At 34.8% G+C, this 25,510-nt stretch overlaps 1 protein-coding gene across 2 annotated transcripts in view; it reads left to right on the top strand.

Annotated features, from left to right (window-relative positions):
• WDR70 (WD repeat domain 70) overlaps positions 1-25,510 on the top strand; it is a 297,258-nt gene that overhangs the window by 213,241 nt on the left and 58,507 nt on the right. For both annotated transcript variants that reach the window (XM_031964247.1, XM_031964252.1), the window contains exon 11: positions 19,308-19,407. In XM_031964247.1, the coding sequence (XP_031820107.1) occupies positions 19,308-19,407 (100 nt within the window). The remainder of the gene's footprint in view (positions 1-19,307; positions 19,408-25,510) is intronic.

Genomic DNA, 25,510 nt, shown 5'->3' on the forward strand with positions numbered 1-25,510 from the left:
GATTTGACATTGAAAATTAGGGCTGAAATTCCAGTTCTTCCACTTACAGCCATTTAAATTACAGCCTTTATGTAGCCAGGCCTTCATTTCCTCCAAAAGAAAGAGGTTGGACTGCCGGCCAAGATGGCGGAGAGAAAGCACACATCTACTTAAGCTCTGTGTTTTCTCTCAGAATTTATTTCATGACAAGCCTCGGAATTAGTGCTTGACTGAAAAAAAAAAAACCCCACAAATAATTACCAACAGAAGACATCCTTGAAATTCGCCAGAAAAGGTCTGTTTTTGCTTGAGGGCGGGGATAGTTAGACTGGACCCAGGCTGAGGGCAAGCAGTGGCAGTGAGAGCACAACAGGCAGCTCACACTGAGCAGACCAGAGGGGTGTGGGGTGTGATCTCAGCCGTCTCTGCGGGGAGACTTTACTACAGTATTGACTACTTTGCTCTGGCAGCAAGCCAGTAGACAAGCAGAGAAACTAAAAACACAGGGGATGAAGACTATAACTCTGAAAAGCTAGGATCTCTCAGGACCTGGCCACACCTACCCGCAGTGTCTCAGCAGCTTGAGAGTGCAGACACAGCGCAGCCATTGCTGTTCTGCTAGTGCCTCGCTGCTGTCCCCAGCAGTCTGTAGAGGAAGCTCAGTAATACTATCCAGTCCTCCCCTTTCCCCCCGCCCCCCCCCAAAAAAAAAAGCAAACTGCATTTGGTTTTTTTCTGCTAGTTTGTCTTCTTTGATTCTTCTCTGACAAAATGAAGAAAAAATTTAAACAGACCTTAACCATTGATAGCTTCTATATGGATAGAGAGCAGACTTTAAACCCTGAGGAGACTAAAAACAAACTGTCTCCAGATGAATCCCCATCTGGTCCTCAACACACAAGACTCTTATAGAAGAAATTAAAAAGGCTCTCACAAGAGAGCTAGAAGAAAAATGGGAAAAGGAAAGGGAAACTTGACAAGAAAGTCTAGACAAATCATCCCACTCATTTAAAGATAGAGTGGATAAAGAAATCAAATCCTTGGAAAACAGAATTAGTGAATTGGAAAAAGAAAATAGCTCTCTAAAAAATAAAATTGGTTAAATGGAAAAAAAATTCCATAGAACAAAACAACTCACTTAAAAACTCAATTGGACAATTAGAAAAAGATATAAAAAAAAGTGAGTGATGAAAATACTTCATTGAAAATCAGAATTGAACAAATGGAATTGAATGACTCGAGGAGACACCAAGAAGCAATCAAGCAAAACCAAAAAAATTAAACAGTGGGAAAAAATGTCAGATACCTTCTTGGGAAAACAACAGACCTGGAAAACAGATCTAGGAGAGACAATCTGAGAATTATTGGTCTCCCTGAAAAATATGATGAAAAAAAGAGCCTGGATAGCATTTTCCAGGAAATTATCAAAGAGAACTTCCCAGAAGTTATAGAAACAGAGGGTAAAATAGAAATTGAAAGAATTCATCAATCACCTACTGAAAGGGATCCTAAAATCAAAACACCAAGAAATATAGTGGCCAAATGCCAGAACTATCAGATGAAGGAAAAAATATTACAAGCTGCTAGAAAAAATCAATTCAAATATAGAGGAGCCACAATAAGGATTACTCACGATTTAGCAGTATCCACATTAAAGGATCTAAGGGCCTAGAATATGATATTCCGAAAGGCTAAGGAACTTGGTATGCAGCCAGAAATAACTTACCCCGCCAAAATGAGCATCTTTTTCCAGTGAAGAAGATGGACATTCAACAAAATAAGTGAATTTCACTTATTGTTGATGAAAAAACTGGAACTAAACCAAAAGTTTGATTTACAAATATAGAACTCAAGAGAAACCTAAAAAGGTAAAAATAAATCTTGGGAACTATATTTCTGCAATAAAAATATATAAAGAACACATGTATAGTTTGTTCTAAAAACTAGAGGTGGAAAGGAAATTGTACCAGAAAAAGGGTAAAATGGGGGTACTACATCTCACAAAGAGGCATAGGAAACCTATTATATCAGAGAGAAATAATGGAGGGGGATGAACATAGCGTGTATCATATTCTTGTCAGAATTAGCTTAAAGAGAAAAATATTAGACATATTTGATTTATGGTGAAACTTCTTCCACCTCACTGAAAAGTGTGAGGGGAAAAGTGAAAGGGGAAGGAGTAAGCTAAGTGGAAGGGAATACAGAAATTGTGAGGAAAAGGAGGAAGATAGGAGGAGGAACTCTAAGGTGGGGAGAGGGATACTAAAAAGAGAGGGCTGTGAGAAGCAAGTAGTGCTCACAAGTTTAATACTGGGGAGGAGGGTAAGGGAGAAGAAAAGGAGAAAAGCATAAACGGGTTAACAAGATGGCAAGTAATACAGAATTGGTCATTTTAACCATAAATGTGAATGGGGTAAACTCCCCCATAAAGAGGAAGCGGTTAGCAGAATGGATTAAAAGCCAGAATCCTACAATATGTTGTTTACAGGAAACACACCTGAAGCAGGGTGATACATACAGAGTAAAGATAAAAGGTTAGAGCAGAATCTACTATGCTTCAGGTGAAGTAAATAAAAAGCAGGGGTAGTCATCCTCATCTCAGATCAAGCAAAAGCAAAAATTGATCTAATTAAAAGAGATATGAAAGGGCACTGTATCTTGCTAAAGAGTAGCATAGATAATGAAGCAATATCAATATTAAACATATGCACCAAGTGATGTAGCATCTAAATTCTTAAAAGAGAAATTAAGAGAGCTGCAAGAAGAAATAGACAGCAAAACTATATTCGTGGGAGATCTCAACCTTGCACTCTCAGAATTAGATAAATCACAAAATAAATAAGAAAGAAGTCAAAGAGGTAAATAGAATACTAGAAAAGTTAGATATGATAGATCTTTGGAGAAAACTAAATGGAGACAGAAAGGAATACACTTTCTTCTCAGCAGTTCATGGAACCTATACAAAAATTGACCATATATTAGGACATAAAAACCTCAAACTCAAATGCAGTAAGAAAGAAATAGTAAATACATACTTTTCAGACCACGATGCAGTGAAAATTACATTCAATAAAAAAGCCAGGAGAAAATAGACCAAAAAATAATTGGAAACTAAACAATCTCATACTAAAGAATGATTAGGTGAAACAGCAAATCATAAATGTAATTAATAACTTCACCCAAGAAAATGACAATAATGAGATGTCATACCAAAATGTGTGGGATGCAGCCAAAGCCATGATAAGGGGAAATTTTGTTTCTCTAGAGGCCTATTTGTATCAAATAGAGAAAGAGAAGGTCATTGAATTGGGCTTGTAACTAAAAATTCTAGAAAAAGAACAAATTAAAAAACCCCAGTCAAACATTAAACTTAAAATTATAAAAATAAAAGAAGATATTAATAAAATTGAAAGTAAAAAAACTATTGAATTAATTAATAATATTGAATTAATAAAAAACTATTGAATTAATAAGAATTGGTTCTATGAAAAAACCCAACAAAATAGATAAACCCTTAGTAAATCTGATTTAAAAAAGGAAAGAGGAAAATCAAATTGTTAGTCTTAAAAATGAAAAGGAAGAACTTGCCAGTAATGAAGAGGAAATTAGAGCAATAATTAGGAGTTACTTTGTCCAAGTTTATGCCAATAAATTCGATAACTTAAATGAAATGGAAGAATACCTTCAAAAATAAAGCTTGCTCAGGTTAACAGAGGAAGAAATAAATTGGTTAAACAGTCCCATTTTAGAAAAAGAAATGGAACAAGCTATTAATCAACTCCCTAAGAAAAAATCCCCAGGACCAGATGGATTTACATGTCAATTCTACCAAACATGTAAAGAACAATTAACCCTTTAAAAAACTATTTGAAAAAATAGGGATTGAAGGACCTACCCTTTATGACACAGACATGGCACTGATACCTAAACCAGGAGGGAAAACAGAAAAAGAAAATTATAACCAATCTCCAGAGTATTGATGCAAAATCTAAATAAAATATTAGCAAAAGAGTACAGAAAATCATCCCCAGGATAATACACTATGACCAAGTGGATTTATAAGAATGCAGGACTGATTCAATATTAGGAAAACATTAATAATTATTATACAAAAAATTACCAAAAAACCATGATCATCTCAGATGCAGAAAGCATTTGATAAAATAGATCCATCCCTAATAAAAACACTTAGAGAGAGAGGAAGGAAAAATAGACTTTTCCTTAAAATAACTGGATATATTTAAAAACCCCAGTAAGATCATATGTAATGGGGGATAAATTGGAACCATTCCCAAAGATCAGGAGAAAACAAACTATCACATTATTATTCAATATTTATAGAAATGCTAGCCGCAAAAGAGTCAAAAGAGATTAAAGGAATTAGAAAGGTAATGAAAAACCAAACATATATTTAGATGATTGATGGTAACTTAGAAAAACCCGAGATCACTAAAAAGTTAAGAAATAATTCACAACATTAGCAAAGTTGCAGGAACAAAAAAACCAATAAACTCAGGTTTTTATACTTAGCAACAAATCCAACAAAGAGAACAAAGAGAAATTCCATTCAAAATAACTGTTGACAGTATAAAATATTTGGGAATCTTCATAAAGGAAAAAGAAATTATAGAAAAATTAAAAAACATTTTCCACACAAATAAAGTCAGATTTAAAAATTGAAAAATTAAAATGCCTTGAAGCCCGAAAAAATAAAGATGAAAACCCCAAACTAATCTATTTATTTAGTGCTATACCAATCAGACTTCCAAGAAAATATTTTAATGACCTAGAAAAAAATAACAACAAAATTCATATGGAAGAACAAAAGGTTGAGAATTTCAAGGGAATTAGTGAAAAAAAAAATCAAATAAAGGTGGCCTAGCTATGCCTGATCTAAAACTATATTATAAAGCAGCAGTCACCAAAACCACTTGGTATTGACTAAGAAATAGATTAGTTGATCAGTAGAACAGGTTAGTCTACAAGACAGAATAGTCAACTATAAATATAGTGTTTGACAACCCAAAGATCCTAACTTTGGGATAAGAATTCATTTTTGACAAAACTGCTGATAACTGGAAATTAGTATGGAGAATTAGGATGGACCCACTAACAACAATCCCAAAAGATAAGATCAAAGGGTCCATGATTTAGGAAAAGAAAGAGATTATAAATAAATTAGAGGAAATAGGATAGTTTATCTCCAGACCGTGGAGAAGGAAAATTTGTGACCAAAGATGAAAGAGACAATTGATTACAAATGGAAAATTTTGATTAATTAAATTAAAAGCCTTTGTACAAACAAAACTAATGCAAACAAGATTAGAAGGGAAGAAAAAACTGGGAAAACATTTCCAGTTAAAGGTTCTATAAAGGCCCTATTTAAAATATATAGAGAATTGACCTTAATTTATAAGAAATCGCATCTCCAATTGATAAATGGTCGGGATAGAAAGACAATTTTAATATGAAATTGAAACCACTATATGAAAGAGTTCCAAATCAATTGATCAGAGAAAAAATTAAGATAACCTTGAGATACCACCTGAGATACCCTTGATTGGCCAAGATGACAGGAAAATAATGATGACTGTTGAGGGATGGGGAAAACTGAATTGATGCATTGTTGGTGGAGTTTGAACTTCCAATCATTCGAGAGAATCTAATTATGCCCAAAAAGTTATAAACTGTATACCCTTTTGACCCAGCAGTTACTACTTTTATACCCAAAAGAGATATTAAAAAAGGAAAGGATTTTATTAAACAAATGTTTTGGCACTGTTTGTATTAAAGTGAAACTGAGTGGATGCCCACAGTTGAGAATGGGGGTAAAATGGTTTATGAATGTTATGGAATATTATTGTTCTGAAGAAAAACCAGCAGGATGAATAAAGAGGATTGAGAGATTTCATGAACTAGTAAGGAAATGGAGAACCAGGAGATCGTTATATACTCCAACAATGATACTACATGAAGATGTATTCGGATGGAAATGGATTTCTTTGACAAAGAGAAGATCTAACTCAGTTCCAGTTGATCAGTGATGGACAGAAGCAGCTACACCCAAAGAAAGAACACTGGGAAATGAGTGTAAATTCTGCATTTTTGTTTTTCTTCCCCGGTTATTTTTACCTCCCGAATCTAATTCTTCCTGTGCAACAAGAGAACTGTTTGTCTTATAACATATATTGTATCTAGGTATATATAACATATTTAAATGTATAGGATCTTTGCCATCTTGGGAGGGGGGGGGAGGGAAGGGAAAAGTTGGAACAGAAGTGAATGCAAGGGATAATGTTGTAAAAAATTACCCATGCATATGTTCTGTCAATAAAAAGTTACAATTAGAAAAAAAAAAGAGATTGAACTAGATCACCTTTAAGGTCCTTTTCCCTCTAATCTATGATCCTTAGGCAGGAAATGGCTCAGTGGCTAGAGAGATGAAGAGCTTAGTTTATCTTTTCCTCAAATATTAGAACTGTATGTGCCTGGAAAATTCACTTACTTTTTCTTAGGCTTGGTTTCCTTATCTTTAAAATATGGGGGCAATGATAATACCTACCTAACAGGGTTGTTGTGAGAATTGAATAAATATATGTAAAGGATTTTGCAAACTTGGGAGTGTTCTATAAATGCTAGCTATTGATGTTAATATTTAAATTTTTTCTATTTTCTTTCAAATTTATAGTGCAGAACAATAAAACGTGTCATAAACATAGTTTGAACAGAAACAGTAATAAATGTTACATCATCTTAAAATGATTTTTTACAATCTTTTTATATTGGTATTTTTGAGACTCATTTCAATGGAAGGTGGACAGTATACCTTCATGACTTTCCAAAACCAGGAGCTCTTCCCAGACCATCTCCATATTGCTTCTCATTTTTTGAAGCATAAACTCAGGAAATGCTACAAATTACATCAACTGAATTCCACTAATGGTTTTTATGAAGAGAGATTAATTTGAAGGAAACTGGTACCCAAGACATAAAGAGTATTGTAGACTAAAGTAAACACCTTGAATTGCTGTTGAGAACTAAGGGAGAGCTAGTACAGATTCCAAAGCTGTGGTGTCAGGTTCTCACTGTGATTCTTACTTGTAAGGCAACAGCTAAGTTAAGTGTATTCTGTACTTCCAGGTTGCCTTCAAGTACACCAGCTAAAGTGCACACTGTAGAAATTCAGATTAGAGGTAATCTAGATGTCATCATCATTACAATTCATATCTAACTGAAGGTTTGATTGTTTTTTGTTAAATAGGAAAAAAGATTCTCATGTTCTGTTAACCCTCGAAAAGATTATAGCCCCAGACCTAGAAAAATCCTAAGCTGCTGAAAATCACTTACACAAATCTTTACCTCTTTATAGGATGTCTGAAATTACCACAATTGCATATTTATTCCCCTGCAATTTTCTCTTATTTTAGCTGAATTTGGATCAGTTCATTATCATCTCTGCCCCAGATCTGGCTAAGTAGAGGGAAGATATAAAAGTACACTGTCAGAATTGGATAAACCACTATAAATCTGACATAGTTTATGATCAGGCATAGTAATTTTAGATAAGTAAAATAAAGGCATTATTCACATTCCCATGGGGGAAAATGGTATCTCTCATATCATGCCTGTTTCATTAATTAGGAACATAAAAATGGTTCTAGAAGTATACACTAAGTTGAGTTCCTTAGTTATTTGAGTATGCTTTAGCCCTTCCTCAATCTAATTTTTTCTTTATTCTTTATCCCCATAAAAACTTGTATAGTCAAGCTTGTTCCTGAAGAAGAGATAAGAATATATTCCTCCTTTCATTCCATTCTATTAAGGGTGAGAGACTATGAGTGTGGAGTTTGTTGTTTGTCCTTCATTCTCCAAGAGGACCATGATTCAGGCAGGTGATGCATAACATACAAGTAAATTGGATTTACAAGAGGGAGGGCTGGGCAAAGTCAGCAGCCTCACTTTCTCTTCTCAGAGCCATCTGGGTCCAGGGGACAGATATAGATCAAGATGGTTGGAGATGGCCCTGGTTGCAGTGGGAGACCTTGCTCTTTTTAAGTTAAGATCTGTCTCAGTTTGACTGAGTCTGCACCCATTCACTGATTAAGGCTAGGTAGCAATTGAGACAAAGAATCTCCTCTTTCACCTAGTCCAAAATATATCTATAAAAACCAAAATAAAAAAATGAAAGAATCTGGGAGGGGAAAATTCCTTAGGATTCCCGTACAAAACAAATAATTGCCTTTTACGTTCACTGAGCCAATCAAGGCCCAGATATTGACCCAGTTGGGCTTGGCCTGGGACTTATTATTGGCTGTTCAATGAGAGCTAGAGTGATTGGCAGTTAACACATAGTCCTTAAGAAAGAAATCTAGCTGGTAAACCCCAAGATATTTTTGAGATTTCAGTGATCAAAATTTATATTCCTTTGGGCAGAGCAAAGATAAGGATATGATAATCTATGTGGACAGAGAAGGGAAAGGAAAAAAGAAAAGAGAAAGAAGAGGTGTTTGGGCAATTCCAGTTGAGTCCCAGTGAGGCAACTTGTAGTACTACTATTGACAGAGATTGTTTTTTGTCCTTTATTCTCTAAGAGGACTATGACATTAGAGAGATGATACCATTACATGCAATTGAATTGGATTGAAATGAGGGAGGGCTGTGTAAAATCATCAGGCTCACTTTCTCCTCTTGAACCATCTGTATCCAGTGGCAAGATATAGGATCAGAATGACTGAAGATGGCCCTGGATACATTGGGAACAGGGGAGCAGTAGTAGAGCAATGCATATACTATCAGATTCAGTTGATGTGTTTGATTACTTTTTCTAAATTACTTACTTTATTTTTCTTATTCTTTTTAATTTTTTGTTATAAGAGTCGGCCTACTGAATAGGGAATGGAAAGGAAATATTTGAAAATAAAGGTGATGTAAAAACAAACAAAAATCAATGAAAAGCTAAATATTTAACTGCTGTGATTTTCATTCACACTGGTTTGGGAAAGATTTAAAAAAGGTTTTTATTAACATAGCTTGTTTTTACATCACAAACATGTATTGTTTGCTCCCACACAGTGGATGGTCTTTTGGATAAATTAATTTCATAATTGAAAGATTCTTAAGACTTCTAGTTCTCTACTTGTGTGTATTTCTGAAGAGAGGGGACATGTCTTCCCTTTAGGACAATGTTTTGTATGTGGTAGGTGTTCAGTAATGTTGTTGACTGGCAGACTAATTGAATTTATATGTGAAACTTAATAAAGCATTCTTTCCATCCTTCTACAACTCAAAAATCACATTGTTGGGGATTTAAAGGAAAGACTTCTTATTAAGGCTTTTGTTGGCCATGTTTTCTTCTACCTCTTTGAGCTATTCTATTTTTAATTTAAAAAGGAAAAAAAAAGTTATAAAACATAAATGACAGAAAAGAAGAAAAACAACTTGGCTAAGATGTAAATTTTTTTTTAAGGCATTAGGAACTTGGAAAACTGTCAGCTTACTACGAAACATATTGTTTCCTTGAAACTTGGTCAAAAGTTCAGAAGTTTCATTTGTTATATTTATTGTTAAGTGAGTTCTTCTTGAAGGTACCCAATGTCTGGGATATATAACATATGATACTTTACATCAAGCCCCAAAGAGGTGTTCCTGGGGTTCATATGGTGTGCATGGGAAAGGAATTGCTTGATGGAGTATGACTGGTTTACTTTAAAGAAAGGATTAGGAATGTATAAAAATTCACCTAGGGATCATAAGGAAAATCAGTTTAAATGTAATACCTTCTGTTTTCTCTAAGGGCTAGTCTTTCTCCAGCTCTCCCTTCCCATCTACTAAAACCATTGTATCTTATTCATTATCAAAACAGAGGAAATGATTGAAAGTATACCATAGCCTCCTGAGGAAAGTGTGCTCTTTGAAAAAGAATTGCAATTAGAGTGAGATGAAAAGCGAGCTAGTGTTGAAAAGTATTCTTGTTCTTCAAAGCAGGTGCCAAAAAAAAAAGTGAGATAGTGAAATCTACTTTAATTTGGTTAATATTTGGGATTATTTGACCTGTGTTTGTGATAACTGTCCTATGTCATTAAATACAAGCCCAGCACTTAGTAGAATATTACGTTACTGAATTTTTTATTTTTCTTCAAAAGATGAAACTACCATCTTGGACTTTTTATATGCAACCATCTCCTCTTAGGTAGGAGAAGAAGGAAATTGGGAAACAAATTAGTTCTGTTTCTATTTTAAAAAATCAACCAAAAAACCCTCAAAATAACCTGATAGTAACTGAAACTATATAATAAAATTGATTGAGTCAGAGGTTTTTCTTCATTTACCAGGCTGGAAATGATTACCATGTAGAAAGAAATATATATTGTTAATGTGTACTGAAGGATTAATATTACATTCATCCATCAGATATTTGTGAATCAATAACCCTATTTATAAATTAATCTGGCTTTTGCTTCCTTCTTTTGTTTATACCTCAACAGATTCTTTGATCTTTACCATTTATCTGGAAAGAATACAGGCAGGAAAATAAAACTTCCTGCTACTTCCATTTATCAAAGAAGATAAAATTGTTATTTCAAATAGTCATCATTTTCTCCTTTCTTCCTTCCCGTTCCCCTTTCTCTTCTCCCTTCTTCTTCTTCCTTTTTTCTTTCTCTCCCTCTCCCTTATATAGCAGAAGTAAATAGGGAAGGACTGGAAATCTTTATTTAATGGCCCTTAATTGTTGGATTCTTTACAAACTGTTAAGTCATTAGAGTTGATAGAGACAATAATTATCTAATTTTAGCATGGTTCAATATGATTGATCTGATCCTACAAGGAGATAGAAATAATGCTTGTGATCACACCTTTAGAGAGCTCATATAAGCAAGAAGTATTTAAGTACTCATTGGAGTTCACACATTTGGGAGATTTCAGGGTTTAGTATGAGATATCTGAATTCACACCTCTCAGAGTGCTCTCTCTTAATAACCCTTTGTACTTGTTTAAATCCTAAGGTAGCTGATAAATGATTTCTTGAGACAGTTGAAGTAATTTAGGTTACTTTTATTTAATGTGTGTGTGTGTGTGTGTGTGTGTGTGTATGTATTTGTTGTCTTCTTGACTTGATCATATTGAGGTTAAATTAGGAGACAAATTCCTTACATATATAAATATAATGTTGAGGGCAAAGCTTAGTGTAGGTGGACCAGTAATCTAATCTCTTTAATTTACCTGGTAATTTGCCATATGATAAGCTAAAAATCTACCCCAGTCAACTCCTTAAGACAATTAATTGCATAGTTAGGGGAAGTTTCTGCATCACAGCCTTGTTCAAAAAATAAATAAAAAAAATCAAAAGAAGAACATTGCCACTTCCAAATTTCCTACATTGTGCCAATCTGTTTGAATTGCTTAATAACTTTTTGTTGAGATTGATTTTTAAACTAAAAATAATTTCTTTCAGCAGAACATAAAAGTGCTATCTATAGTAGTGGCTTATTGTTTTTATATAAGATAGAAATGTATCTTTGGAATACTTTAAACTTATTGTTGCCACTATTATAAGTAAATATATAAAGTTGGGAATTGAGTTTATGACCTATCCACTTTCCATGATTCTGGATCACATTCAGAACCTTTGCCATAATGTGCTCTTTAAAATGTAATAAAAAATAATTTTGAATTCATGTCATTTTTCTATTTTATAAAGCTACTGTCTTTTCTTGAGTCATAAAGCCATTTTGCTATATAGTTTCCTCCCCCCCTCCCCAGAATGGGAGTGGAATCCAGGAGATAAACTTTGTAGAAGGTACTTTTTTGTGCAGTCCAAATAAATAATTGAAACACGAGGCCTTTTTAGTAGAATGAGCTTTTAAAAGTAATTTATAGGACGTTTTATAGAAACATAATTGGCAAATCATGCATGTTTAACATTTCTGTTATTTTTCTGTACATGTATTCATATTTTCTAGCTTTTATGAATAACATTTATCTATTAACTATAGTATAGTAACTAAATTACTCCTTTAAACATATTATTGATTTCTAATTTTGACTTCTTTAATTTTCATTCAAATGATATTGAGATCCTTTTTTAAAAAAAATTATTTTAAAATTGATGTGGTTAAATTTGAATGAAAGTCTTATGTACATATAGGACTTATAAAATAAATCACTTCAGCTGAAGTGATTTAGATGAAATTACAAAAAAATCAGAAAAATAAAATGCATTTAACTGAGTGTATTATGCATTGTTATAGGCTAGCAAAATGGGGAACATAGGAATACTTTCAAAAATATACTCAAAGAAGACCAGATAGATAATTCAAAATCAGAAAGGGAACTGGCTATAAAGGAAGTATAAAAGGAATGGAGAGGGAAACTTACGGTCATAAACAAGAAAAATTTCTCAAACTTTTGAAGATTATTATTACCAAATTTAAGGAAAATACTATAATAACTTGAAGAGAAAAAAAAAGTATCCCCATCAGATATCTTTTATGAGATTAATATAGTTCTGCTACTGTTAGAATCCTTCCAAAGTGTTAAGTCATTAGAGTTGATAGAAACAATGCTTGTGTTTACACCTTTAAGAGTTCATACAGTAGAGGTCACACATTAGAGCTCACATCTTTAAGAGAGTTTACACATTAGAGTTCACACATTGGAGTTCACAAGTACGGGAGATACACAAAGTTAACTTTGTAACTTTGTGAATTCACACCTCCCATAATCCCACTCTCGGAGGAGGAGTCAACCTTTGAGTTTACACCTCTAAAAGAGCATAAAAAGAGCTGAGCTCAGGCAGGAGAAGTCAGTTGAAAAAGATTGAAAGTCAGAATGCAGTGAGTTTGGAAGATTGCCAGGAGTTGGAGTTGAGCTAGAGGGAGAAGCTGGCAGAAGCAAAAGACTAGCAACAAGAGCTCTCGGAACCAAGGAAAACTAACTGGGCTATTTTGGAAGAGACAATAAAAGATTGGATTTTAACTCCTGGCTGTATTTGAGGTGATTATTACTTTGAACTGAAACTAAGGCTGCCTCCAGGAAACCTCCTCAAGAAACCTGTTCACAGAGAACTATTATATCATAGAAAAGAAGAGAACGCCACATGCTACCTAAATCCAGAAAGAAAAAAGCGTAAAACTATAGCCCAAGATCATCAATGAATTATTATCTAGCTGATTACAGTGATTGCTACAGGAAATAATATAACCAAGTTTTTAATTATGCCATACATGCAATGTAATTATATCACATGCCTGCAGTGTAATTATATTCAAAACAAAAACATTCATTTTTTTGTGTTTGTTTGACTGATTCTTGAAGTCTTATTGAGTTATTCACTTGCATTTATTCAATTCTAATTTTTAGTGTAAGGGCTTCTTCTGGAGTTGCTTTTCCTTTAGGAACCTCAGGATTTGAGGTCTGTTCTTCTCTTTCTCCATAAAAGCTGTCTATGGTGAGAGTTCTTTTTAAAACAAAAACATTTAAAACTTATAAGATGCTGAAAAAGTCTTTTTAAAAAAAAAATTATGTTTTATAACTAATTAATAATAAATAAATAATAAATTGAGAATTAAATATATTTAATTATAACTTTTTATTAACAGTACATATGCATGGGTAATTTTTTACAACATTATCCCTTGCACTCATTTCTGTTCCGATTTTTCCCTTCCTTTCCCTCCCTCCACCGCCTCCCCTAGATGGCAGTCGTCTTATACATGTTAAATATGTTATAGTATATCCTTGAAACAATATATGTGTGCAGTACCCCCATTTTACCCTTTTTCTAGTACAATTTTCTTTTTACCTCTAGTTTCTAGAACAAATTATACATGTGTTCTTTATATATTTTTATAGCAGAAATATAGTTCCCAAGATTTCTTTTTACCTTTTTAGGTATCTCTTGAGTTCTATATTTGCAGATCCATCTTTTTCTTTAGTTCCTGTTTTTTTCATCAGAAATAGATGAAATTCACTTATTTTGTTGAATGTCCATCTTCTTCCTTGAGAAAAAAATGCTCATTTTGGCTAGGCAAATTTTTTTGGCTGCATACCAAGTTCTTTAGCTTTTTGGAATATCATATTCCAGGCCCTTCGATCTTTTAATGTGGACACTGCTAGGTCCTGGGTAATCCTGTGGCTCCTCTGTATTTGAATTGATTTTTTCTAGCAGCTTATAATACTTTTTCTTTGATTTGATAGTTCTGGAATTTAGCCACTATATTTCTTTCAATGAATTCTTTCAATGTCTATTTTACCCTCTGTTTCTATAACTTCTGGGCAGTTCTCTTTGATAATTTCCTGGAAAATAGTGTCCAGGCTCTTTTTTCAATCATATTTTTCAGGGAGTCCAATAATTCTCAGATTGTTTCTCCTAGATCTATTTTCCAAGTCTATTGTTTTCCCAAGAAGGTATTTGACATTTTTTTCCCACTGCTTCATTTTTTTGGTTTTGCTTGACTGCTTCTTGGTGTCTCCTTGAGTCATTCAATTCCATTTGTTTGATTCTGATTTTCAATGAATTATTTTCTTCACTCACTTTTTAAATATCTTTTTCTAATTGTCCAGTTGGGTTGTTTTGTTCTATGGAATTTTTTTCCTTTTTGCCAATTGTATTTTTTAGAGAGCTATTTTCTGTTTCCAGTTCACTAATCCCATTTTTCAAGAATTTGATTTCTTTATCCACTCTATCTTTAACTGAGTGGGATGATTTATCAAGCTTCTCTTTCCTTTTCCCATTTTTCTTCTAGCTCTCTTGTGAGAACCTTTTTAATTTCTTCTATGAGAGTCTTGTGTGTTGAGGACCAGATCATATCCCCTTTTGGGGATTCATCTGGAGACAGTCTGTTTTTAGTCTCCTCAGGGTTTAAAGTCTACTCTCTATCCATATAGAAGCTATCAATAGTTCAAGTCTGTTTTAATTTTTTGCTTATTTTGTCAGAAAAGAATCAAAGAAGACAAACTAGCAAAAAAACAAATGCAGTCTGCTTTTTTTGGAAGGGGCTGGATGGTTATACCAAGCTTCCTCTACAGACTGCAGGGGGCAGTAGTGATGCACTAGCCGGACAGCAATGGCTGTGCTGCATCTGTGCTTTGAGACTCTGAGAGTGTGCTGAGACACTCTGAGTGGATGTGGTCAGGTCCTGAGAGACCCTAGCTTTTTGGGGTTATAGTCTTTACCTCCTGTGTTTACAGCTTCTCAGCTTGTCTACTGGCTTGCTGCCAGGGTAAAGTATCCACACTGTGGTAAAGTTCTTTCCACAGAAATGGCTGAGATCACACCCCAACCCCCTTTGTTCTGCTCAGTATAAACTGCCTGCTGTACTCTCACTGCCTCCCCTCAGCCTGCCCCGATCTGACCATCCTGCCCAGGGATGTTCCACCCAGGAGCAGAAACAGACCTTTTCTGGCGAATTTCAAGGATGTTTTCTGTTGGTAATCATTTGTGGGTTTTTTTTTTCCCAGTCAGGCACTAATTCTGAGGCCTTGTCATGAAATAAATTCTGAAAGCAAAGACGGAGATTAAATAGATGTGTGTGTCTTCTCCGCCATCTTGACTGGAAGTCCTCTGAAAAAATCTTTAAGTACAACACATTTTTGTTAAAAATCCTTACGAAGTGTAGACACAAAGGACTCCTTTTGTCATCATAAAAAATAACCACCATCTAAAACCAAAAGAATGAATCATATGAAAGGGGGATGTGCTAGAAATTTTCCCAGTAAATACAGGAATAAAACAATTATGTCCTCTCTCACCATTATTATTTGATATAGACCAGGAAATACTAGTGGTAGCAATTAACAAAAAAAAAGAAATAAAAAGCATAAAAATAGGTATAGAGGAAATGAGACTATCTCACAATATAATGGCTTCTGTTTTGGGATTTCAGGAAGTGTAGTCACTAGTAGATTCTATTTTTACTTTACCTTCTAGTTCTAAGAGATTTGGTCAGTTTTCATTTAAGAGTTCTTGAAATATGTATGATGTGTAAGCTCTTTTTTTGTCATGATATTCAGGTAGTCTAAGAATTGGTTTTTTTTTTAATCTGTTTTCCAGGTTGGTCATTTTTGTTGTGAGATACCTTGTATTTTCTTCTCTCTTCCTCTTTTTTTTTTTTTTTTTTTGGTATTTGTTTTTTAATATTTCTTGCTGTCTCACAGAGTCATGTGTTTCTATTTGATCCCTTCTAATTTTTAGGAATTTTGTATAGGCAAAGGTATAAAATCTTGCATGGGCATTGTTTTATACCTCTTTTACCAATCTGTTAATTCCTTTATCAGTTCTTTCTTCTGTAGCTTTCATTTCTTTTCTAATCTTTTCCTCTAGTCCTCTCATTTCATTGGGAAAACCCATTCTCTCTCTCTCTCTACTTTTTTCTCTCTCCCTCTCCCTTTCTTTCTCCTCCTTCCTCTCTTTTTTCCCCTTCCTTCTCCTTCTTTCCCTTCTATCTCTCTTTCTGCTTTATCTTTAAGGAATTTTACTTAAATTAATGAATTTATGCAAGATGTTTTTCTTTTAAGTCTTTTTTTTGGGAGGTAGATGTTTTGGAACTATTCTTTTAAAGGTTTACATGTTGAGGTGCCTTGTCACCAATTTTTTTTTTTTTTTTTTTTTTTTTTTTTTTTTTTGCTGAGGCAATTGGGATTAAATGACTTGACTTGCCCAGGGTCACACAGCTAGGAAGTGTTAAGTGTCTGAGACCATATTTGAACTCAGATCCACCTGACTTCAGGGCTGGTGCTCTATCCTCTGCGCTTCCTAGTTGCCCTGTCACCAATCTTATAAATGGAATCTTTTGTTTCCTCATTGTTTCAGTCTGTTTTCTCCCTTTGGATTTATTGTTGTTTCTGGTTTCTGTCCACTTCTATAGGGAAATATTGGATTGATCCTGTTGCTTCTTATTGCAATATATTGAGTGCTATGTTTTCCAGGGGTCTTAAGGACAGCTCAGGCTCTGGTCCTGTAAACTTTAAGTTCTTCCAAAATGGTCTGATCATTTCTCCTTAATCTCAGCTGGGCAGCTCTCTGGAGAGCCTTTCCAACCGGCCTTGGTCTCAGTGGAGAAATGCAGGAGGAGAACCTGCCACCAGTGGCCTGACTGAAGATCCAATGAATGTCTGTCCTTGGTTCTGAGAGCTTGAGCTCCTGCCTGTCTTCCCTGCCCTCTGAAAAACTTCTCCTCTGTGGCTCTCAGTCCCTGCTTATATGCTCAGATTATAAACTTATCATTATATCACTAGGAGGAAACCATTATTTGTTGTAAGATTAAATCACTCATACTGAACCATGCTAAACTAGATAACCACTGTCTCCATCAATTCCACTGACTTAGCACCTTGTAAGAATCCTTTGTTTCAAGTTCAGAGTTCTGGCCCATAACATCTCCTGCTTTCTTTTGTTTTTAGAACATAGAACTCTCCCTGACTTCTCAAGAAGGTGAGAACCCCAAAAAAGGAGGTGATCATGCCCTTCCTGACTCCTCAAAAAAGGGATGAAAACATCATAAAAGGGGGTGATCACATCCTCCCTGATGTCTCAGGAAGGGAGATGAAAACACCAAAGGAAATAGGGAATCAAATCAAATTAGCAGGTTTCTGGAGGGTCTCACTTGAAACAGGTATACATAAATCCATCAATATGGGAAGTATTACACATAATTACATAAATTACATAAGCACATAGTAATGATGTGACAAATAATACGAATCAACATGAGGAATTATACATGTCCACAAGTCTTAGAAATAATCCTAGTGGAATCTATTATCCATTACTTCACATGTGTAGGGAATCCAATGATTCCTGCAAGTTTTGAAGTCCTTCAATAGTCTCATCATGTGTTAGGGAATCCAATGATTCCTGCAGATTTTGAAGTCCTGCATCAATCTTATCATGTTTCAGGGAATCCAATGATTCCTTAATGTTTTGAAGTTCTGCAGCAGTCTTATCAACAATTTTTCATCTCAGGAAATCCAGTGATTCCTGCTGGTTTTAAAGTTCTGTAACAGTCTCATTAACAATTTTTCATCTCGGGGAATCCAAGGATTCCTGAGGGTTTTGAAGTTCTGTAACAGTCTCATTATCAGCTATGCTCTTTCAGTGTCAGATGTTTCTTAGGTCTTCTCTTTTGTTTCGAGATTTTTCTCTTTTTCTGTCTCTCTCCAGGTGCTCGTTGCCACCCATCTGTTTCTTTCTCCATCTGTAGAAATACAAGCAAACACTTTCCTCAAATCTTCACAGCTTAAACTTCAACTGGGCAATTCATGATTCACTAGCCCAGGTCTCTGCCTAAAGTGACTTTTGGAAGGACAGAATTAAAGCTAAATGCTGAGCTCTTTCCCTCAGATTTACTGGAGTGCCAAATTACCCTCTTTCCCCCTCTTGCCCATCCACACACATTCCCATTTTCTCTATTCCTCAGTTCTGCTCAGCAGTATAGAGCACTTCGACACTGGTGCTTTTACAACTCATTTGTAATTTGGATATCTGAAGCATTGGGAAGAGGGACAGCTCAATTTCAGGCCCAAACCCATGTTCAGCCCTGTTTCTTTTCTTTTGCAGAGATTTTTTTTGGTAGCACAGAAAGCTGCTGCTGCTCCATCAAAGTCCCCAAAACTCAGCTTTCTGAACTTTTTTTTTTAAGGAAGAAAGCCAAGTATAAGATAATTAACTTGACGAAGCCAGTGTAGCATAGTGGATACAGTGCCATATTTGCTCTCAGGAAAATCTAGGTTTAAATTCTCCCTAGATACTTATTGAGCACAGTGGGATAGAGTGCTGGGCCTAGAGTCAGGAAGACTCAGCTTCCTGAGTTCAAATCCATCCTCAGACACTCACTAGCTGTGTGACTTATGCCACAATCCTCTTTGTCTCAGTTTCCTTCTCTGTAAATTGAGCGGGAGAAGGAAATGGCAAACTGCTCCAGTAGCTTTCCCAAATGGGGTCATAAAGAGTGAGACCTGACTAAATGACCAAACATCAACAAGTACATATTTACTATGTGACCCTGGGCAGATCACTTAACTTTTCTTAGCCTTTCTTTGTAAAATGGAAATAATAATAGCACCTACTTCTTAGGCTTGCTGTAGGACCAAATGAGATTATGTATGTAAAACATTTTGCACGTTTTAAGTACATGATAACTGTTGTTATTAGTTATGTGATCTGTTCTTGCATGTCATGTCATCATTTTCTAGTAATGAAAGTGATATAAAAGACTTTTGAGAAATCTCTCCTATTTAAAATATATGGAAATGTTTAAGTATGTTACATATCTACCACAACAATGATCTCATTTGAATTTAAAAACTTATTTTTTTTCTCCCACAAACAGGTTCATACCAAATTCCACTGCAGGCAAGCCCATGATCCTGGCACAGATACTTCCTGTGTGACATTTTCCTATGATGGCACTGTCCTTGCTTCTCGGGGAGGTAAGTATAAAAAAAAAATTCTTTCAGTATATGTTGTTCAGGGCATTACTTTCAAAACTAACATTTTAAAATTAAAAGTTAACATTCTAGGAAAGATCCAAATTAGCAGTGTTTTTTGTATTTAGTATTATATTAGTCTAACTTTTCATTAAAATAACTAATTAGTATGCTGCGATAGGTTATTAAAAAAAACAAGGAAAAATAATGTTCTGTTGATTTGCCTGAATTTCAATTTTAGTCATCTTCATAACAGTTTTAAAATCTTCAAGAATCCATTTTAAGGATGAGCTATATTTCTACTGATTATTTGCTAATATTCTAATTATACTTTGTATAGGTACTGCAGTACAATCTCTTCTCTGAAAAACTGTAGCATTATGTCATTTTCAACTAGTGGACCCACACAAAAAAAGAAAATATACATAACTATAACTTTCTTTTCTTTTTTTGCTGGGGCAATTGGGGTTAAGTGACTTGCCCAGATTCACATAGCTAGGAAGTGTTAAGTGTCTGAGGGCAGATTTGAACTCGGGTCTTCCTGACTTCAGGGGTGGTGCTGCACCACCTAGCTGCCCCTATAACTATAACTTTCTAAGCAAAAGTAGTATATTCCCAACTTTTTTTCCCTACTGTGTCTGACCAGAGAGTCCTCCTTTATGTGGCTAACCACATACATCTACTTTGCTTTCCAGGAGACATTTAAAATAATATTCATTCTTATTTTGTGTAATGGGCTGAGGTTTGAGTTGATGCACTGAGGTCTCAAGTATGTGAGGCTAAATAGTAATTGGACTATACCCTATTAATATACATGATTGGATAAAGAATGGCCCCCACCCACTCTCTGTGCAAGTCCTGATGTGTTGTATAGGAAATGACAATTTTGGGGGGGGTGGAGGCAGAGAGACGGGAAGAGAAGCTGGAAGAGAGTGAGCCTGGGTTCCATACTCCCAGCTGCTAGTCGTGTGGCTTCTGGTCTAGCTAGCTTCTTGACTCAGCTGCACACATTGCTATTGCCGATTCCCTCCCACCTCTGATCTTTCTTCACTGAGAATAAAGACTGACGATTTTCCCCTAACCTGAATTCCTGACTCCGGCTGATTTTAAAATACGCGGTCTTCACAATTTTGCAGTTCTTGTCCATTATCTCTATTAAGTGTGGGATAAAATAATCAATCACTGGCCCAATAGAATTATGATCAATGTTATTAAGTCTTGTAAGAGTTATTGTATTGTGTAAATTGTTCTCATTCTCCTCACTAGAATTTTTGAACCTGTCCTATAATTTGTTCAATTATTCTCTAATTGATGGTCACCCTTTTTTTTTTTTTTTTTTTTACAATTCTTTGCCACTACAAAAAGAGCTATAATATATATTTTTGTACCTATGAGTCATTTTCTTTTATCTCTTTGAAGTCTAGATCTAGTAGTGTGCTTAAATGCTCAGTTGACTGACTAGTGATGAATATGCACTTTAGTGATTTCAGAGGTCATGGTGCTGAATTGCTTTTTAGAATGACCAGACCAATTTATAGATTCACTAGTAGTACATTAAAACTCCTGTTTTCTCAAACTTTTGTCATTTTAATTACTTTCCTTTTTTGTCAGCCTGATATGCATGAGATATAAAGTTAAAGATGCTTTTTCACTTTTCTCTAATTACTAGTGATTTGGCACATTTTTAAAAATATGATTGTTAATAGATTGGATTTTTCTCCCTTTGAAAACTGCCTGTTCTTGAATGATATATCAATTGTGTAATGCTCATATGGGCATTTAAAACCTTCTGCAATATGGCTTCTGATTTTCTTAACAATTGTATTTCATTTTTTCACCTTGTAAGCTCTCTCTTCTTTTCTCCCTCCTCTCTCTATTCCAGTCAAGCTGGCTTGCTAGCATTTCCCTTTATACCACTTTCTAATTCTTTCTTATTTGCCTTTGCAAAAGTGGTTCCCACTTTGCACAAGAGGGAACCACTGTTGGGAGTTTAGTTTATCCCTCTTTATTTCCTCTTTGTAGAATTCCTAGTTTCCTTCAGAATTCAACTCAAGTATTGTCCTATATGAGACTTTTTCTCATTCCCCTAATTATTAGTATTCTCTCCTTATTGACATTACTTTGTATTTAATTGCTTGTATATATATGTTTATTCAGTAGAAAGTTAGTTTATCAAAGGCAGTAGCTGGGTTTTGTTTTTTTGGTCAGTGTGCTTGTTTTCCCACAGTCCTTCCAACATTTGTTATTAGAATTCTGGATTAGCTAATTTTTTGGCAGGGCAGGAGGAGGAGGCTTCCCAAGCCTAATGTCATTTTTCTCTCAAAAAAGAAGTAGAAATCAAATGAGTTAAATCATTCTGCTTCTCTTTCTAGTCCATTATTATCTAGCTGCCCAGCCAAGCAGTAGTCACATCTGATCTGATTCTCTTGGATTTACCTCCACCCCCAGAATTATCTATACTAGTGAAACTACAGATTCATTCTTTATCCCTCTAAATTATAAGGTACAGTGGATAGAGCACCAGAGGACCTGAGTTCAAATCTGGCCTCAGACACTTAACACTTCCTAGCTGTATGACTTTGGGTAAGTCCCTTAACCCCAATTGCCTTAGCAAAAACAAATAAATAAGTAAATATATGAATAATTAAATAAATTAAATTATAAGGCTGCCTTGCTTAAATTTTAGCTGTCATTCTGTCCAGGAGTTAGTCAGCACCCTGACAGAATATCTCCTTTAGAACATTAGTTCTAGAGGACTTTTTCCATCATTGTAAACCTCATTTACTGTCTTAGTCATCTCAACTTTTCCTTTCTCTCTCCTTTAGATATTCTTCTGAGTTCTCCCCATTTTCTCTGTGTATTCATTCTCATAAAATTGTCCTTTCTTGTATTTGGTGATATAGAGATCATACTCCAAAATACTGCTTTACTCCAAATCTCTTTTTAAAAAAGAGATATTTCTGTCTTCATAGATAGCACAGTGGATAGTGCACTAGGTCTAGAATCAGAAAGAACTGATTTCAGAAACAATCTCTTAGACATAGGCTAACTTTGGGATCCTGGCCAAGTCAGGTGCCTCTGCCTGCCTCAGTGTCTTCAGTTGAAAAATGAGGACAATATTAGCATTTACCTTGCAATGTTTTTATGAGGATCAAATGAGATAATATTTGCAAAGCATTTAGCAAAGTGCCTGGCACATAATAGGGGCTATATATAAATGCTTATTTTCTCTTCTCTCTCCTACCTCCCCACCTCTCTACCCCTTATGAATTGACTTTATTTCTTGCTGCCATGTGTAGTTCAGAAAGGCTTTTTTGCTTTTGGCAGCAATGATTTTTCTCCCATCAACCTACTTGAAATCTTTGATCACTACTTTATCCTTATTTATTCATCATGACACATATTTTTCATTGTCTCTCTCTATCCCTCATTTCTAATGCTTTTTTTCAGGCTGCTGGGTTTTTTTACATTTTGTGCTTTGACTATCATAAACTTTGGAGACTTCCTGTCTATATCCTTTTTCTGTAGAACAGTCTGGAATGATTTGATTGATCATATTACCAAGTTTCTCAAAACCTTCCATTGATGAACAGTTGAGTTTTAGATGAAGTATAGACTCCTATCTTTGGGCTCTGAATCATTTGGTGACTTTGTTCCCATTAATCTTATCCAACTCTGTCTTCCTAATATTCTTGAATTGTTAAATTTGACGTTAGAAAATGTCAGAGATATGAATTAGTCCAAGTTCCTTGTTTTATAGATGAGTAAACCAGAATCCTGAAAAGTGAAGGGATTGCCTAACATCACAAAACTGGGAAAAACTGGTCCTATGTTCTGTATGACATGTTTGTTGCCTTTGGCACTTCTGGCTAAGTTGGCCTGCTGAATGGAAGGCAAGCTGTGTAGTTCTTATGTACCTAACTCAAGCAAAATCTTTAATTTTGCATCACATTGAATAATGATAAAGAAATACAATGAGAAAGCATTTTCTTATTATTAACTTATTATTTTATATATATATAATTTATATATTTGTTTTATTTTGATATAATATATAATTATATTGTTTTATTATTATATATAATATATAATTATATTTAATATATAATAATTATATATAATTGTGAAGACCAAGTTAATACCCTGGATACTTTAGAATCAGCCAGAGTCAGGATAAGCAAAAGTCCTTGGTCTTTATTCTTGGTTGAGATGAAAGGATTGAACATAGGAATCTCCACACCTCTCTTCCTTGTCTCCTGCCCAAAAGTAACTCTGGCTTGTCTTACTCCATCCTGTAATCCCTCCTCCAATTTTCTGTATACACCAACAGATTGAGCCAGCACAGAATAGTGGGGTAGGCCATTTTCCAAGCATATGCTAATAGAGTATTGTCCAATTGGTAGTTAGCCTTAAGTGCTCTGTTCTCCGACCTCAGTTCATGAACTCAAAAGTTTCAGCCCTTTACATATAATAACTAATTATTATTAACTTATTATTAACAAGTGACTTATTCTGCTTATATAAGAAGTTAGCTAGAAGCCCAAAAGCAATAAACTTTTTCCATTAAAGTGAGTGCCAGCTCGACAGAGACATGACATTTATATTCTGTTAAACACTATGTCTGGAGGCAGCATGAGCAAAATACTGGAGAAAAAGCCATAGGATTATCAGACCACCCTAGGATAATCTCCCGGGTAACCTAGGGAAGGAAGCAGAAGTGTGACAAGCCCAGTGTTTTCCCATTCAGAGCCATAATACTCATACTGCATTGCTTAGAATGGGAAAGGCCAGGCTGAGGGAATCTAAGGTCTTGAGTATCTGAGAGGGCCCTGAAAATCTAGTACTCTGAATCTTAGGATTCAGTAGGTGGCTAATTTAGTCAGCAAAAGAACCGGGGGGGGCTCAGTGAGAGATCTGGCCACTCTAGCCCAAAAGATGGTTCAGTTGTTTTCTATTGTGTCCAACTCTTCATGACCCCATTTGTGATTTTCTTGGCAGTGATACTGGAGTGGTTTGCCATTGTCTTCTAATTTTATAGATGAGGAAACTGAGGCAAACAGGGTTAAGTTGACTTATCCCTTAGATCATACAAATAGTAAATGTTGAGGCCAGATTTAAACACAGGAAGATGATTCTTCCCGAGTCCAGTCATAATATTCTTTTTCTATTGCTTTACCTACCTTCATTACCTAGCTGCCCAAAGCTAAAAAGATGAATAAATAAAAAAACAACAAACATAAAAACCCCACCAACCAGTGTCAAAAATTATTACAAATCTCCAAGGAAAAATGTATTTTTCCATAAGAATTACATGAATGCTTAGAAAAAACCCTAGAAAAAGAGATTAAAAAATAAAATGAGAGCTCTGGAGAAAAAAATGGAAGGAGAATAAATGGTTTATAACAAAGCAATCTAAGAAATAGAACTTTTGAAAATTAAAATTGACCAACAGGAATCAATTATTGAAGCAACAAGAAATATTAGAACAAAAATCAAGAGATAATAGAAAATGGAAGATATCATATATATAAACAAACTGATCTGGAAAACAGTTTAAGGAGCAGTAATCTATGAATCATTAGATTCCCTGAAAACCATGATAAAAAAAATAAAAGCCTAGATACTATATTTCAGGAAATCACAAATGAAAGTTGCCCAAGACTATTAGAAACAGAGGAGTTTAGGGCAATATTAAAGAAAGAATCATGCTGAGTATGAATTAGTCACATGCAAAACATACTTCTTGATCATAAGGGGGGAGGAAGGAAGAAAAAAAAAGAAAAAATGAATGGATGAAGGATGAAATGATCTGAATAAGAAGAACAATTTAGAAAGACTCAAGAAACTTTGATCAAATCAATAATAGAAAAGTCCTATTATCAATTATGTTACCCACTTCCTGACAGAGAGGGAATACATGCAAGGACATACATTTCTGGACATGACAGCTATGTGGATTTGTTTTACTTGACTGTGCTAATAAACATATTTATTACAAGGGTATTTTTTTCCTTTCTTTTTTACAATTAATTCAGAAGATGGAGTCAGAGTAAAGGGCTCAGCAATAGTGATATTAGGGACTATTTAGTAATAGCTCCTAAAAGGG

The sequence above is a fragment of the Sarcophilus harrisii genome, chromosome 1 (assembly GCF_902635505.1).
Source record: "Sarcophilus harrisii chromosome 1, mSarHar1.11, whole genome shotgun sequence".
NCBI lineage: Eukaryota > Metazoa > Chordata > Mammalia > Dasyuromorphia > Dasyuridae > Sarcophilus > Sarcophilus harrisii.